This window comes from Coturnix japonica, chromosome 3, assembly GCF_054131305.1.
Source record: "Coturnix japonica strain WE chromosome 3, WE-NBRP24, whole genome shotgun sequence".
NCBI classification, from domain to species: domain Eukaryota; kingdom Metazoa; phylum Chordata; class Aves; order Galliformes; family Phasianidae; genus Coturnix; species Coturnix japonica.
In genome coordinates this window covers 63,706,865-63,724,734 of record NC_140665.1, presented here as the reverse complement: position 1 = coordinate 63,724,734, position 17,870 = coordinate 63,706,865, and the positions used below count along the sequence as shown (strand labels likewise).

General features: G+C 41.0%; 1 protein-coding gene across 1 annotated transcript in view; it reads left to right on the top strand.

Moving 5' to 3' along the window:
* The window catches only part of CCDC162P (coiled-coil domain containing 162), a 78,334-nt gene that overhangs the window by 59,731 nt on the left and 733 nt on the right, over positions 1 to 17,870 (top strand). Inside the window, 12 exon segments of the mRNA XM_015858674.3 lie at positions 55 to 260; positions 1,318 to 1,456; positions 1,899 to 2,019; positions 2,948 to 3,057; positions 3,824 to 3,973; positions 4,163 to 4,216; positions 6,285 to 6,452; positions 7,352 to 7,504; positions 10,618 to 10,752; positions 12,269 to 12,421; positions 15,008 to 15,217; positions 16,591 to 16,711. Coding sequence (XP_015714160.2) covers positions 55 to 260; positions 1,318 to 1,456; positions 1,899 to 2,019; positions 2,948 to 3,057; positions 3,824 to 3,973; positions 4,163 to 4,216; positions 6,285 to 6,452; positions 7,352 to 7,504; positions 10,618 to 10,752; positions 12,269 to 12,421; positions 15,008 to 15,217; positions 16,591 to 16,711 — 1,720 coding nt within the window.

The window sequence follows — 17,870 nt, the reverse complement described above, 5'->3', positions numbered from 1 at the left end:
GAAAAGCGTACCATAGCTTTCTGAGGCAAAAGATTTCCCTGTAACTTTCAGCAGAACTCAGCAGAGATGACTGACTGCAAAAAAACGTGCAAACTTCTGCTGAGGCATCAAGATCCAGTTACATCATGTAACCTGCTAAAGTCTTTTCTGGTGCTATGGAAACAGCTGGAAATATTAAAGGCAGAATGGAGCCGGCTTAGGCTGAGAACTGAAGATATCAATACAGTACCTCTCTACAAAGAGTTCTGTGAGCGATATGGGTAAGTTACCGTGGATGCAGGAGTACTCCAAAGTGACTAAAAAGATGATAAATGAGGGAAACCTCTGACTTCTTCACCCATTTTCATCCTGTCACTCTCTTTCACTGGTGTTTTAGCAGAATTCTTCCAACATCCCCCCCCACCTTGGCTCAGCTCAGAGTAGTAAAGGATAGAAAACTGGATGATATCCATGAGGGGCCCTTCTGGGAGTAGAAAATGGAACACTGCTTTTTAAAAAGCTTTGTCCCGGGAAATCACACAAAAGAAAGTGAAAGTGTCAGATGACGCAGTAAGGGTGAAATCTGTGCTTATGCTAAAAACCAGCTGTCATGCAGGGGAGCACGGAGAAAGAAATGAATGGAGGAGTTTCTGTGCTGCAGTGGTAGCTCTTTCCTAGCAGGTGATCTCCCTGCTGTGAGAATGGGACTATTTTAAAGCATGTGCTGCACCCCAGAATCCCACTGTGCTTTCCTCTCCTTGCAGGGATGAGAACTTCCTACTTCCCTCTCCCTCAGCGCAGTGCTAACCTTTGTGTGTCCTGCCATCAAGGCTTTAAAAGGCAGTGTGATTAAAGCAATAAAATCTAACGAGGTATATATGCCTTGCTAATGGCTCCTGTACTTCTCAGAGCAAAGGGAGCATCAGCACTGGCACTCAGCTCTCTGAAGCACTTAGCAAACCCATGACCGGGAATGAAGGGCTGCAGGCAGAGGAGGTGGGGGGAGTTTTTTGGTCTGCTTCCATGACAGTGATAGCCACATGCTTACTGGTGACCAGATCTACCTGCTTTATTTGTTTGACTCTCTTTCTTCCCCTCACTTTTCTTTTAGCATCATTATAAACCCGGAGAGCTCACTGAACTATGTAGGAAGTCAGCTTCCACAAAGAGATTATCTTGCCCTTCTTGGATGCTGGGTGGGACTAATGTATATTATGTGTGGGTTAGGAAAAGGGGCGAGGGGAGTAAAATCAAAGCTAAGGTCCAAAGATTGTGCATGCAAACGCAGTCATTTTGAGAAAAAGTATGTGAGAAATACCCATGTCTTGGTGTTTCTAGTACAGAAATTCTGCGCCCAGCCATGAAAGCCATGGCCAGGCAAATGGGCATTGAGAAGGACTTCAGAGAGCCTGTCACAGTCATTCAGCATGTACTTCCCCCAAAAGGAGTATCAGAAATTGAAATGAAAGTGTATCAGGTAAGGAGAACCTGCCTCAGTCCAAAGCACATGTAGCACAGAGCTAGGCACACAGTCACCCCAAAATGATATAAACCTTGTTACTATGCCTGAAATTACTGTATCTTGGGAAAGAGTAGAAAAAGTAGATTTGCTTTGGCTTAATCTGGCTTTTGGTAGTTGGCAAGAGGATTTATAAAGAGGTCTAGTGTAAGCTAAGTATTAAACTATTTCAGGTTGGATATTATGAAAAAATCTCTTCTCAGAAAGTGGTAAAGCACTGAAACAGACTGCTCAGGGAGGTGGTGGAGTCATCGTTCCTGGTGGTGTTTAAGGCATGTAGACGTGACACTGGGGGTCATGATCAGTAGGCACTGTGGGGATGGGTTGGCAGTTGGACTAGATGATCTTAGTGGTCTTTTCCAACCTTAAGTATTCTGTATTCTATGAAACCTGATTCCAGCTTCAAAAGCTTCTGGAAAGCCTGGAAATCTACATGATCCATGATGTGCAGAAGAAGATTAAGCAGGAGATGACTCTTGTGATATCTGAAAGAGCCAGACAAGAGAGCAGCCTCCCTACTGGTAAGAAGAATTAAAACACCCTTGCTGGGAAACATGGGGACCACAGACTTGGAGTGGAAAAGCAGCCCTGGTGCATCCTGAAGCAAAATTTTTATGTGTGTGGACAGGAGAAGGGCTTTGGTCTCAACTCCTTGCATCCCCAAGCAAAGGCCAGTGACTAGCTCAACCATGGGGACTGTGTCATTGATGGAAAATGGTGTCAGACTTAGATTCCCTAAACAGAAGATTTCACTTCCTCATTATAACATGGATGTTCAACCATAACTATTACAAAGACAGTATTGCAAAAAAAAAACAAAACAAAACCCTAAAACCCTGAACACTAGTTATTCTGGAGTTTGCAGGCATTTTGAAACAGGGTGATAAGACATTACTTTTCCCTTTCTCTTTAGTAGAGTTGATATTTTAGGTGTAGCAGTGCAATTTAAATGCCAGACTTTTAGCGTGTCACAAGTTTGCTTTGTACTATTACATCATGGGTATTTATGGGCAAGTATAGTAAAACAAAGTGGAAATAAAAGGATAAAATGTGCAGCTACTGGTTGAGGTTGCAGGCAGCCATAATTGCTGTTCAGAAATGTTCAATTTCACACAAAAGCCACATTCTTTTCTCAATATTTACAGAAAACTCCAATGCAGAGCTGTGGGCCAGGTCATTATTGACAGAACTGGTCCATAATGAACTAACATTTTGGCTTTGATACCAGAACAAATTTGATAGTGTCTCAGCACAGCCTCTGCAATCTGTTTGCAATGACATTTTCTTCTTGTTGTAAACATTTTAGCAAAGCTGGGAAAACCTAAGCTGTACAGTGTACCCAGCATCAAATCCCAGGGTCTGCTGAAGGATCGATATTTTGTGACAGTGATACCCAATGATGTGCTGTTTTATTGTCTGTTTTTTACTTTCCTCCCTTTATTCCTGCAGAGCTCTGGAAACACCAAGTAATGCAAGAAAATTTCTCTGTTGTGCGACCACAGATAGTTGAAACATTTGTTCAAAGGCTGATGGAAAACTATGAGGGATCAGATACAGAGGTACATACTATGCATTTACTAAATAACAATTAAATTATGTTTAGAGCTTTGTTTATTAAAGCTCTTGTCAATCAGTGACCTAAAAGGGAAACACATTTCTTAAGCTTTTGATTATTCTGATTATGCTGTTTTGTAATAGCAGTGTTGGCAGTGAGCTCATGTACTGCCCCGTTGCCTTGTGACAGCTTTATTTCAGATCTCGGGACTGTAATAATGTGAGGATGAGTTAGGGCTGGAGGTTGATGTGCAACCGCAGTGCAGGACTGCAGGGTTTTATGCAAGGATTCGGCAGCGGAAACTCTTCCTCCCTTGTCAGTACTAAGTCATGGGTCTCAGTGTGATGTTGGGAAGCAGTTTTAGGGGTTTTTGCAGTGAAATGTAAAGAAAATATTTATGACAACATGACCATTGCTGGTAAGAAATCACAATGCATGGGGTTTTTTTTGAGAGAAGGGATGATGGGCACTTGAGCTGGTAGATTCATTTCCCTAGTGAAAATTCTCTTTCGGCTTCAAATGGAAATTCAATAGATGATACAGTTGCAGGTAGAACCAGTCAAAAACTTGACCCATTTGTTTTCTAAGAAATCAGTAAAGCTGTAGATTGGGTAAAAATATCTACATTGAATAATTATATTTTGTGCTTCATTTCGATATCATGGAAGCATTTGATTTACAATAAGTGACCGTATTTCATTTTGATATATGCTGTATATAAAAGCTTGTGATTCAGGCAACCTGTAAGATTTCCTGTATTGTTTTCCTAGGTTACTTTTAAAAAAAGCCATTTACAGCAGTGCCTTACCATGCTGGGCTGTGACATCATGGCCAGAGAACGCAGCAACTTTGAGACCTACTCTATGTTTTATGAAAATATCCTCCAGCATCTGCACCATCTACTTTACCAAAAAGAGCAAGTATGTTCAGAGTACTGATTCTGCTCTTTTCAGAACTGGAGAAGGAGGTTTCTCTGAGTGGGGAGTAGTTACTAAGTCAATATGGAAGTCAAGCTGTCAGGCTGGGAATTTGTTGAAGCAGAGCTGTGCTGTTGTATAGACACTGCATAGTGTTGTATAGTCACTGTGCCTCTCTGTTCATCATTTCAGGAGCTGCACGCTGTGGAAGATGGTGGAAATCAAAATGATACGTTCCTGACACAGGTAGGTGATTACGGTCTGTTGATGGCTAGTACTTGGTGATTCCATTTGGGACAGAGTATCATTGTGTGAAGACATGGTGACAGTCTTTGAGAAGAAAGGTAATAGGGCCCTAGAACCACTGTTTCTGCGTTCAGTGCCAGAAGTCTTGCCAGAAAGACCTGTGAAATAAAGATGACCTGAAGGCAAAGCCTTCTGTTCTCCTCTTTATATCCAAAAGGGATGATATGCTGGTAGGCTTTAAGATAAAACTTCCACTGATGAGCCTCTCTTCCTACACAAGGCATTTTCCTGGTGCAACTCAATCATATGCAGTGAGTGAGATAGAAATAGAAGTGTGTCAGGCATGTAGGCTATGCTGCAGTGTAGGTGGTAGGTAGGCTGCAACATAGTTCCATATACAACTGCTCTAAGTTGACTTTGCAGCTTCAGCTGTGGATTTTTAGTATATAATATCCTCCATTTGCCAGCTCATCACCACCAAATCCCTTTCTCATCTGCCACTTCCTTTGAGGACAAGACCACCCTAAGCACTCTGAGCAGCTCCTACTGTTTCCAGACTCTGCCTTAACCTCAGAAGAGACGTCCTGCTCCCAGTTCCAGTTGCTTTCTCACATGCCCACAGCAATTAAGGGGCTACTGCAAGAAAGAAGAGAACATGCTCAGATACTCAGTAGAGGTGATAGAAATCAAGAGAAAGGTTCAGCCGTAATCAGTCATGATGGAATGGTAGACTGTTTCAAAGCTAAAAATAATTCAAGGGAACAAAAAGGAACCATGTGGGCTTCTGAAAACTTCGTTTCATTTCATTTTTTGCCCCTATGAGCTCAGGAGTTGACTAACTTTTTGTCGATTTTACAAAAAAACAACCAAAACCCCAAGAAATTAACACATCGAAAACAGGAAAACCAATGCTGCTCTGCACAAAGATCACCAGAATTTTTCTGCAGGGTCAGGATTCATGTATTTTCTCCAACGTTCATTCTCAGACATCTCTAGGTTACGAGTGCCATAGGCCCAAAAGAAACTTACACAGAACATTTCAGAGAGAAAGCGAAGTTATTAGCACTCATTACTTAGATCTGGCATGCAGATGTGCCAGGCAGCCTTACAAGCAGACAGTGCCATTGTCTGTAGCTACAATGCTTAGTTGTTGTCTTACTAATGTAACACACTAAGAATGTTTTTAGCTTTATTCCACTGTGCTCATTTGATTGTAAATGCAGGTCAGTGCTATGGGAATGAACAAATATTTATATCTAGCTATGACCCAGCCATGTGAAATTTAAATTGTCATTTATTTCAGTTCTCCCATGCACCTTCCTATTTGTTTTCACCTGCATGCCCTTTCTGAGAGTATGTTAATTGTCAAATGTTAACAAATGGAACACATAATTGTTTTTATCACATATTAAATGGTCTGTATGTACAAGCTTATCAGCAGAAGGCACATTTGCTCCGATAAGTGCATTACTTCACAGCTTACCAAATGAAGCCTGGTCACAGTTCTCCTGGCTTTCCCTCTGAAGGCAAGGGATATTAGCTACAGCAGATCAGGCTCACCTGCAGAGCAGAGGTGTGTACAGGAGCTACTCCCAAAATCAGACTCACAAATCCTGCTCCCTAATCAAGCACTCTAACCTCTTTTCCTGCTCCTCTCTCCTGCACTCACATTTCTTCCTGTCAGTACTTACACCTGCTACTAAAAACATATTTCTTTCCTGATTACCATAAAAGGACTGTTTAAGGTTATGTATGAAACTGTATGTATGAATGACATTTGCTCCCTTGAAATGTTGGTCCTGAACAGTCACAATTCTTCCTACTGTTTCTGGGAAGAAGAAATTCTTCTAAACCAACAGAGATGTACATAATAGATTATTCCATAGCATCAATGGGTTTCAGTCACCCACTGGGTTGTAGATTATCACCTAGCCACTCAGGAAGATATCGTCACTCTGATACTTAATTCTGTACCACAGACCACATTCAGAGCTCTGAATCGTTTACTCCTAGGCAATGGCATTTGTTCATTTCTAGCTTTGCTCATTCACTTTCTCTGCTGTGATAGATTGCAGGGCTGAGTCATGAGATGATTATGGAAATAACTGCTCTCAGAGCCCAGCTCACTCACTTGGAGGATGAAAATGCTGGTCTCAAAGAGAAGATTAGAAAAGAAGTACGGGATGAATATGAATCATTAGTGCAGAACCTGTTTGGGACGTGCATCCATCTAAAAGTAGGTACAGGACTAAGAGGGGTATGCAACCAATCATTTTTTTGCACTGCTGACAATTTGCCAACATGTGTAGTACTCAAAGGAATAAATGGCTGTGATGTGCCAGGTGGGTGAGCGGATGAATCATTTATCTCCTGCTGTATACCTTAGAAGCACCTTGTAAAAATGTCTGGTAAGAGAAATTTTGTACCTGTTCCAAGATAGGAGGAATAGTCTCGATGGAACAGGTACCACATTAAAGAAAGTGATGGAAGCTCTTTTTAGTTACCGTGGAAGGAACTTTTTGGATATAATACTTCAGTTTGTAATGTTCTACATTATTTTTCTTGAAAACTTTATGTCCAGTGTGTAATAATACTGCTCACTGTAACGATGCCTTTGTTTTTCAAGTAGTCCACAAGTAGTTCAAGTTTCTTTCCGGCAATATTGTATGTCTTTACTTAGAAAAATAATGATGCCCTATTCTTGCCTGTAGAAACTGCCAGGTCGTAACAGCATATTATAGAGCACCTGCCTGTATCAGGATCCCCAGGGTTTTGATTCATGGCCCAGAAGTCCATCAGTGTCTGTGGTCAGGACTCTGTTGACTTGAGGAATACTGAGGGTTAGTCCATTTCTCACCAGAATGTCTATTTTATCACCACAGTGCAACTGCTTCCATTGAATGCATACCTCCCAGGCTTGCCAATAAGTTGACTAATGATACAGTTCAAACTCCACTCCTTGCAGTGTCTGGATGTAAAAGGAGTATTGCTCTGTCTTTCAGATACATTGACTCTAGGAAAATAATTACCAAGAAAGACCATCTGGTTGTAGCTGAGAGACTTCTGAAATCTTCTGAATATTGCTTTCCCATATGTCCACACTTAGTCTCTAATGGGTTCTGTTTATAATTGCAGGGAAAGTTGGATGTCTATCGACTTAACATTGAGCAACGAGTGCTTGAAATCATCAGTGAAGTGAGAAGGGAAGGAGCTGACAATATGATTGATCTGAAGAAAAAGTTTGGCTCCCCTGAAACCAATGATGGCCTGGAAGAACAGTTGTCTAAAGTAAGGAAACAAATAAGCCTGTCAGTAAACGAATGTAAGGATAGTATCTTGACTGAATTTGTTCAGGCTGGCTTAAGATACTGCATTCTCTCTTGGATATCAGTTAGGTGAAGAGCATGGAGGTGGCCCATTACTAGACTCTGTTGATGGCTACTAATTTGTTGGGATGTTATGAATCAATCGTCTTTGACTGTGTGTTGTACTCCAAATACAGAAATTTTAGGCTACACCCAGGAATTTGAACCCAAGTATCTGCATGTATTTGAATTGAGTTTGGTTTTAAACATAGGAACTCTGCTTTGACTGTCATAAGTGAAACTAACCATACTTTTCATATAGGTGAAACCAGAGGTTGAACTTAGATCTGAGCAAGTATAAATGTGAACTTGTATTCAATCATATGTCAGGCTGTTTTTGTCGTCTGTTATCATTGTCTCTGTTTTGAATGGGGGAAAGACAAAAGGAAGTTAGAGTGAGCCAGATAAATGTGTTGATAGATCTGAGTGTTGTGCAAGCTGTTCACATAAAAAGTGGGAACAAAATCCTTTTTTCCGTGAAGGGTTACTTAAAATCAAATATATATTCAAATTTGTTTTGAGAAAGTGTCCCTGAAACTGATATTCTGGGAGATACAAACTAAAGCCTGGAAAGTAATTTCCTGGATACAATTTCCAAATCAATCCCCTTTAGAGTCAAACATATCACTTCTCGGCAAAGTTCAATTTGTACTGAAACTATGGTAGTCAGTCAGTGAATACAAATTAGATCAAATGGATAATAGCTAAATATTTCTGTCTAAAGTGAATATGCCTGCAGATCTCTTTAAGCAGAGAAACTTGTAGAGAGGATATAAATGTAATACCAACATAGCAAGAAGAGCTTTGAACCTCCTTCTGAGCCTAGGGAACAAGGATGCTCAGAAGTAAATGAGAAACTAGTGAAAATGGAAGAAGTCTGTGTCTGAGAAGGCTGCAGGGTGACTTCCACATTCCCAGATGGAAAGTATTTTGTGCTGAAGTAGTGAACAAGGAAAGCTGGGAGCTCATGTGCAGACAACCATCTGTGTGGGAAGGGTCACAGAAACTTTGTGAGCTGGTGCACACCGCTACAGCAAGGGCATGGGTGGCTACAGGGTGTTTTAAGAAGGATCAGCAGGCAAGAATTACACTCTGTGTGAGGAGTTCATTCCCTAGACGGAGGTCTTATATGAGTATGGAAACGTACTACTGAAATTCTACAGCTCAGGTTTAGAGGAAGAAGGAATATTGGTGATGATTAATGACTGTGATAAGAATCTGCTGCAGACTCCTGGTCAAGAGTAGAAATTTGTTGTGCTGTCTACCAAGAGCTAAGAAGAATTTTTTTTGACTTGAGACCTTCGTCTTTCTGAAGGTTTTATCCATCTGGAAGTCTACTGGAAGTGGAACAAAGCATTGTAACAGCACAGTCAGTTCCTAGCCCATATTACTAATAATATCCTAAATGCAAATGCTGGAGAGCTAGCCAAGGAAAATCCGGATTTCTGTTGCTCACAAATGGAGAAGATCTGGTGGCAAATATAGGTATAATCTGAGGCTGCAATGACCATGAAATGATTTCAGGATCAGGAGGAAGACTGTAAAATTATGCTGGAGAACAAAGACTTGGAAATTCAAAAGTGCTGACTGGCACATTTTTGGGGGATTGCTAAGCAGAACTGCTGGGAAACTGCCATGAGGGGAAAAGGTGCCCAGGAAAGCTGGTTGATTTTTAAAAGAAAACTTTAAAGATTTCATGATCAACTGCCCCACTACACAGGTTGACCAGGGAGATTAACAGAAACTTGGCCTTACTTGACTTAGCAAGGAGGATTTCCTTAAAGAACTAAAATGCAAAAAGAGATACAGCAAGTAGTGAAGGTGTGAACAGGCAACAAAGACAAAATCTCAGAGTTCAGGCCCATAGTGATGAAATTAGGAAGGCCAAAGGTCAGTTGCAGCTAAGACTAATATGAGGCACACAGGATAAGAAGGTGTGTGGACACTAGATGGTAGAGCTTCAGTGCAGAGACAGCTTGAAAAATGTGAGGGCTGGATTTACAAAAGCCTTGTAAGACAAGCTACAAAAGAGATGCACAGACCCAGGCATTGGTACAGGTGCACTGAGAGTGGCCAAAAGACAGCTGGGTGTTGTTATTCTACCCAGCACTGATGAGGAGGCATCTGGCACATAAGCCCATGGGAGGAGCCCAGCAGTAGGAGAGGGATGTTTGACCAGTGGCAGGATGTGGAGCACATTGCCTCCAAGAAGAAGTTAAGGGAGCTGGCCTGGTTTGGTCAGGTGGTGATCTTGAAGCAGCTACAGGAAACCACAAACATGTTAAAGCCAAACTCCTGGCAGTGGCAGATGGTAAACAAGGGGCTGCAGCCACTGGCTGTGGTGAGGGAGGTTCATGGCAGACAGCAGGAAATCTCCTTCATTAGGAGGCTGGTGCAGCAGTACGGGTAGCCTGTGAGAGCTCCACCTCTGCAGTTCTTCAGGATGTGGTTAGACAAGAACATAGTGGATGGGGCTTAATGTTGTCAACAGTCCTGCCTTCAGCAGGATGTTCAGCCAGGTGTCCTGGGGCCTGAGCCTCTAGAGGTCCTGCGCAACCCTTGCTTCTATGGTTTTTGTGTAGTGAAGTCTGCTCTTTTAGACCAAGAAAACAAAGCCCAGTGACTTTACTATACTCCATCAATGTTGTTCTTAATAAGTAGACTGCAGTTAGGGTGAACCAGGCTACCACTACTGCATGAACCAGAAGCTCCATCTGGCTTAATTACAGTTTTTATCATCATTAACTGTGCTTCATTTCTGAGGGACATACCTGCTTGTTATTTTTGATTATGTTTCTTCCATTTGTTCCTCAGTTTCTGGGCAATGTTCACATTTCCTGTTTCCCTGGAGACACAGTAATAGAAGTTTATTGCCAAAGACTGCATTGTTTCAAACAGCAAAGTTTGAACACTTGAGAATTAAAATGAAATACAAATAGTCGCATGCTCTCACAATTGTATTTACTTCAAAACCACATGTACTTATTGGAGTATGTGATCTTTGTGGGTGTCTGCGCTTACTGATGTCTCCTTTAGCAGGAGCAGCTGCAGATCTTGCAGGATGAAAATATCAGCCTAAGCAAGTTGGTGTGCAAGCTGAGGGCTCTGAACTGCTGGAAACACACCACTCAGAAAGCACAGCTCTCTGCAAAGCTGAGACACGCTGAGAAGGTCATACTTCCTATCGTTGTATCTGTTTTTCATGCTAAATTGTCTACTAAGTTAGTAGTCAGATTGGGCAGACATTATTATTCAGTGAGCATATATGCTCTGATGGTAACCGAAGATTTTAGGTATAAATGCAGATTTCTTTTTCCCCCTTTAAGTTGTGGATGTGAGGGTAGTCTTTAGCTGTGAAGATCATGAAACAAATCAGCCTTCTTCAAGACAGAATCTAGGAAGGGTGAGCAGCCTACAGTATTCCTAATTCTGCTGTTGACTCAGAAGAGTAACTATGGCACTTTATCAAAATAAGCTATTTCATAACTGATGAAATCATGTCAAAAAAGAGGACAAGCAGGCACGAAGTGAAAATGAATGAGGCCAAATGCTGAGGGTTTTTTGTTTGCTTTATTGGTTGCTTTTTGTTTGTTTTTTTTCCCCCCAAAATTGGTATCTGCTTAAACAAGGCAGAGCACAGAATAAGCTTTATAAATTTAATTACAGAAGTACGAGATGAAGCACAAAAATGAGAGAATTAAACTAAAGTGAAGATGAATGGAGAGAAGAGTGCCGTGCTGCTTTAAATGAGGCTGATTAGAATGGAACAAACAGGTTATTGATTGCCGAGTAGGTTAATTAGCCACACATGTCAAGTAAAGGAAGGGCAGAGAGGATCATATTTGCTAACTTATAAAGAGTGAAAGCAAAGTGGCTTTTCTATGCTTGTTAATTTTAAAGCCAAATAAAGCTGGATGTGCATGTGTTCAGTTCAGCTACATCACACTGATGCTGAATTGTTAGAATGATTTATTAATTGATATTAAGTGTAAATCGGTCAAAGATGGATTGAATTACTGCAAACTTGTAGATTTAAATAAGAGCTATTTAAAAGGAAAGTCTGAAGCTAAGAAAAATAAATGGGAATTTTTGTCTTTTGAAAATGATAAAGTAGCTCGTCTCACCGAGACAGAGCTTTCTTCTGTGTGATCCTGCAGCAATCCTGCAGATCCAAGAACTTGTATTCTGCTCTAAGTGCAGAGGCTGCTGAACCTGGCTCTTGCCAGGGCAGGAAAGCAGAGAGGGCAGGCCATTAAATCCGTAGCTGATGTAACAGCATGTATATACATACACATTTGTGTTTGTGCTTAAAACGGACAAAAAGACCCTGCCCAGAAGGAAAACAAGCTACATCACACACATTTTTTTCCTGTACAGACAATGAAGGAATAAACAGATTATTAAATGGACAGGTCTTTCTAATGTGCAAGGAAGATGAAATTTTGCTCTGAGCTTCTTTACACACAAGAATTTGAATTGTTGATTTGTGAATACAAGTAAAGACATGCAGTAGTGCTGTGTGAAAGATTATTATTAAAAATCAGCCCTTGATAGAAGAAAATGTGAACAATTCAATACTACTTTACTAAAAATCTCTTAGAGATTACTTTGTAAGAAATCTACCACGATGTAGAAGAGAAAATCACTGCTCTTGTAACTGTTCCAGTCATGTACTTTCTGCTTACAGGAAGCTCTTCAAAACAAAAAAGAGTGTCTTAATGCAAAGATGATGGCAGAACAAGAGGTGACTTCATTGCAGGGTCAGCTTGTGTCTGCATGGAAAGCTCTTGAAAAATCTCAAGCAGAAAATGACAAGCTAAAGAAACAGCTGCATAAGCAGGTATCTGAATTAAATGGGTCCTTGTTCATCAGCATAGCAAACTGAATTCTCCTCTCCACCTTGCTTGCTTTAATGAGGATTTTGCCTACTGTTATTTTAGGAGATAAACGGATTCAAAACCAAATATGTAATACTATTACTGAAGCTAAATACAGATTTTATAGCACGGAAATAGTGTGTCCATTTGAGCCTTTCCACCATTGCATGTAGAACTAGGGAAAAACTGTAGCATTTTGAAAAGTTCAAGTCCCACACCAAAATGAGAGCAGTAGGCACTATATGCACATATGCTGTCAATAATGCAGGATAGGGCAACAAAGCTGGTGAGGGGTCTGGAGCACAGGCCATATGAGGAGAGGCTGAAGGAACTGGGAATGTTCAGCCTGGAGAAGAGGAGGCAAACTGAAAAGCACACCCCTCACGTGCAACCTGATTAATGCCAGGCAAGACGACTATGGAAAATAAGCCTTGCCAAACCAACCTCACCTCATTTGCCTGATAAGATTACGAGCTAGGTATATAAGCATAATGCAAGAGATATAATACATATTTGGAATAATCTTATAACAGTTGGGCTAGCAGTGTACGCCTTCTGTACTTTAATTTTAATATCTTATGTAGTATCAATAAAAATGCTGACTGGATTAAGAGCTAGGTTTTTTGACATCTAGAAATGTGTTATTTTCATTAAGTGAAAATGGCTTCTGATGGATTTCTAGTGGAGTTGGTGGCAGAACTGTCAGTATTCGAGATTTCAGTCAGTGGTGTGGAAATAAATATAAAATTATGGATTATAAAGTTTGCCAATGACATCTTTCATGTTAGTGAATTTGATGCTTCACATTTAGCGGATAATGATGTAGGCAGAGCAGCTGTACAGAATCGTACAGAGAACTTGGTAACTCGAATATTCCTCCAAGAAGCTTTGTAGTGTGTAACTAGATGAAGAATGAGATGGGAAGCAAGATTTCTACAGAGCAGGATATCCGTATCCCTGGAAGGGGCAGGGATCATAACAGGCAAATGAATGACCGTGTGGTGCGGCAGTGGAAAGGATGGATGGTGCAGTCTTTTAATTTATAAAAAGCAGAATAGCACAGATAAGATTAAAAACAGGTTTGTATCTACATACAGCGCATTTCAATACTGCCTCTGGGTGCACTATAAAAAGATGAGAAAAGATTGAGAAGGTGTGGAAAAGGATTACAAAAAAATGATTCTTGAGAGCTGCTGAAAACAGTCTATCAAAGGAATTTATATATTGTGCCTGTCTAAAAGGAGAATGACTTGATTATATTCTACAGACACTTTTGTAGGGAGAGAATAGCCGATGCGAAAGGGGGCTTAGAGAAAGGTGTAAATGAGAGGCAGTGCCTTGAAGTTGACATCAGACAAACTGAAAATTGGAAATGAGAAATGATGTTGTAAAAATATGATTAATCATAGAAATGATAATATGTCTGAACACTTTCAAGTTAAGGTCTTTCTGGAAAAGGCTGTTTTGCCAAACCAACTCATTCATTCCGGTATAAGGGTAATTAAGGTAAATGCTGGGGCATGTGACAATAAAATGTCAAATCTGATGCTCAGTACTGAGCTTATTGACCTATGAACCTTCAGACTTTGTTCAGCTTAGAGATCTCCAGTGAAAAACGTTTGGGGTCTGAGTGCTTTGAGCTCTGACTTTGTATTCAGGTTTTTCACTGACGTGGGGTTGAATCTGAATGGTAAAGTGGTTTTCTGAACTGACAAGTTGCCAGTTCACTTTTGAAGGATCCACTGCATCCACCACCTTTTTAGCAGCCATTTTTTGTTGTTGGTTTCAGTTTTACTTCTATTTCAGCTTCTGCTTCTTTCTCTTCTTCCTAATTTTCTTTCCTTGGTACAGATAGTGATGAAGGTGTTTACGAATCACAGACTTTATTCCACAACCCTTGGCTGCATGACAAGGCCTGAATTAATAGCTGGGGTTTGTCATACAATTGCATTCTGTTGTGATACAGCCTAAAACACAGCCACAGTTACTGGCTTTCTCTGCATGCAGCATATAAACAGCATTGTTCAAAAAAGATGTGCTCATTTCACCCTCCCCCCCTTCCTGTGTTTACGCTTTGCTTTTAAAGACAAGTCTCACATGCAGACCAGAGGCTGATTGCAGAAAGTAAATTACAGCAAACTGAGGAAATTGGAACCAACTGCCTTCTTGTTTACTTGCAATTGAACAAGTTCTAAACACGAACATTGTTTTGAGGCTTTTCTCTCTCACAAGCAATGCTGTAATTACACTACTCTATTCTCCCTCCCACTTACTTACCCTTCTCTTGTGCTCCCTGTTCCTGCAAAATAGATTTTGTTTTGGGTTTTGGTTTGATTCTACTCTTTTGGTAAGACCTGACAATAATTCCGATTTAATGACAACATTTCATCCTCTTCACCACCAAGCCATGTGGGATGGGGTCTCTCCTTATTCAGTTAAATTAGGGATGACATTTAAGAGCTGGTCACACCATTAAGAAATCTAAAAGGTGCATGTGAGAACTGGGGGAAGAAATCCAAGCCTGAAACCTTCATGATCTCATGTTGTAGAAACAAATGCTGTTGGAAATGGAACATCAGAAAACACAGGAAGCCAGGAGAAGACAAATTCTCAGTGTGGTGAAAGCTCAAAACACAGAGAAGCCACTTGAAGAGATGGAAGAGAAAGGGCAGAAGATAAAATGCCTGGTGAAGGAAGCTAAAAAGCCTTCTAAAACAGGACTACTTCAACAGAAAAGGGCCAAAACAGCTTTGCAGCAGGTAAATTCTAACTACGCATTCCAGGAAGAGAAACTAACATTTCTGGAGCAACGTCTCTAGTTCCAGCACTGAGCATATCCCATCAAGTGCATGACTTTCTCAGCACTTCAGAGCAGCCCTCCCACTGCTCTGGACCTGGATCCTACAGTAGGAGCCTTGGCACTGAACTACCAAGTGAACACATGGGGAAGGGGGCAGCTTTAACTCAGTCTGGCCACAGAAATGGCACAAGTTTTTTAATTAAATAAACTCATAGCATGGTACCAAACTGATACACTGTGTTTAAGTTAAGTTGGTTACTGTATTGCTAATCCTGAATTTAGTATAACTGAGTACTGAAGTCCACTTCCAGGCATCCCCCTGTAAAAAGAACTATAGGGATAGCACAAATGGCAGAGCAATCCTTTTGCTGTGAAAAATGCAGTGTTTCTTTTGTAGTGTAGTCTGCAAAACAAAAGTTTGGAAACCACTTGATTAGGCTTTAACTAGAGGAATCAATCTCCTCATTGACAACACCGAAGCCACTGAAGTGTGCTAGCCCTGGTGTTCTTGATCTAGAGAGGAAAAACTTTGTAATGTGCCTGAATGCCTCTCCTGCAAGCCAAGCAAGTGCATTCTGTCTTCAGTCTCCTGAGGCATCAAGGTGAAAACATTGACTGTTCATCCTGCAGAAAGAGTCAGGATGACAAATGCTATTCTGCTGGGAATAATTCCTCATGCTGCTGGCACATTCTCCGAGCAAACTCACACAGCAGTAAGACTTCTGCCAAAACAGTGACTGTGGACATGAGGCCACAGATTTATTTTCTGCCTGTGATGGGACTCTGAACTGTTTTGCTGTGTTTACAAAAGAACCCTTGAAGAACACGGAGGTGCCAGCAGCTGGATTAGCTTCCAGGAGAGCAGAAGGCACAACAGCAATGCAGCACGGCAGCCCCAGCCAGCCCCTACATGATCATTAGCACTAACAAGCTCTATATTTAAATTTGGTTATCAAACTATGCAGTCCGTGGGAGAAATGAGCAAACAGCCGCTTGCTTTTTTTCACACACCTCTGCCCTGGAATTGGAGGGAGGGCTACACACAGAGAACAGTAAGAGAAGTCCTCTGTATTGTTTTTACTTTCCTCCTGCGATGCCCTCCTATTAAACAATAACCAGAATGGCAATTTGCCCTGTTGCTGTTGTGTTATGCATTCAGGGGGATCACAGACATGCTTAGCAAAACTGTAATTATGGAAGCAGTGGCCTCTGATTCACAAGAGCTCGCAGGGCATCTACATTCTTTCCTTTAAATCTAGGCTCCTGCTTTGAGCCAGAGTTGTTAGACGATGAATTTCTGTTGCTGACATTAATCCTTTTACCACCTTTTAGATAAGAAGCCAGTTAACCCAAGAGTTCAGCTTAAACCTGGAGGCCTTCCATAACATTGATGAACTGCCATGTCAAGTTTATAAGCTGGAAGCTGCAGTTTCCCAGAGGAACGTGACTGCAGGTAAAGATAGATTGCATGTTGCAACCTGCTTTCTTGGGACAATATGTTTTATGGGCTATGTGCCACCTTCCTAGATCCTTCCATAACCTTTGAACCAATTGGTAACTTCAGCCAAGTATGAAAGAGAAGCCCTACTCCATAACAAAAGTGGAAGAGAAGAGCCTAAACTAATCTTGAGGAAAAGCCAGGACTCAAAAGCCACGTGCCTTTTTTCACTCAAGCAGCGCAAGAAAAACTGAGTCCCACATTAATAGCTTTAAACCACAACTCATGTCATCTTTTGCACTGTAAAAATATTATGGGAAATCCGAGGAGGGCTACATTCAGAGGAGGAGGCAGTTAAGAAACCAAGGATCTCAAGTGTAGGATATTGGCTTTATTAGTGTCTCTGGTCTTCCAACAGCTTGCTTACAAATCATGAGGGACAGTCAAACTGGTAATTCAAGGAGATGCATGACTATGATTCCAGGTACCTTTAGAGGAACCCAAAATAGCAGTGAGAACTTTCCAGATCTTAACTGACTTAACTGACTGACTGGAACGTAAAGCTTTACCAGATATTGTTCTTCTTTGCTGTTTCTTCTTTGTTTTTGTTCTTTACAGTGCTTACATAATTCAAGTTTCTTAGAACACTGATAAAGGATTTTTATTCCTACTGGCCTGAAATGGCTGCTTTTCTCCATGGTATCAAAATCCTACTGGCCCTTCAGTCTGACAAACTCATGCAGATGGGCAATCCCTAAATTGCACACCAAATAAATAAATAGGAAAAACAACAACAAGCTAGACTAGAATTTACCAGGGAATATATTAACTAACTCTTCCACTCCCGCATCTTTTCATCCTAGCTTTGAACAGTACCACAAAAGCCAGAGATACAAGGAGAGTAGATGCACATGATGAGGCAGCAAGAATTTTCTGCTTCACTAACCTGTCTCCTGCTGGGGGTATAAGTGCTGATACTCTCATTACTATGAAAGAGAAGGGCTTGGGCTGAGCTGACACACAAAAACACTGCAAATAGTTTTTGTTCTGCCTTGTGTGAATACCATATACGAACCACTTTTTCCAGGCTAAGAAGCATGCCATTGTTAGAACTAGCCTGAGTGTTTTTCATTTTGCTAGATGTTATAGAAACAACAGCCTTGGAATTTATTCA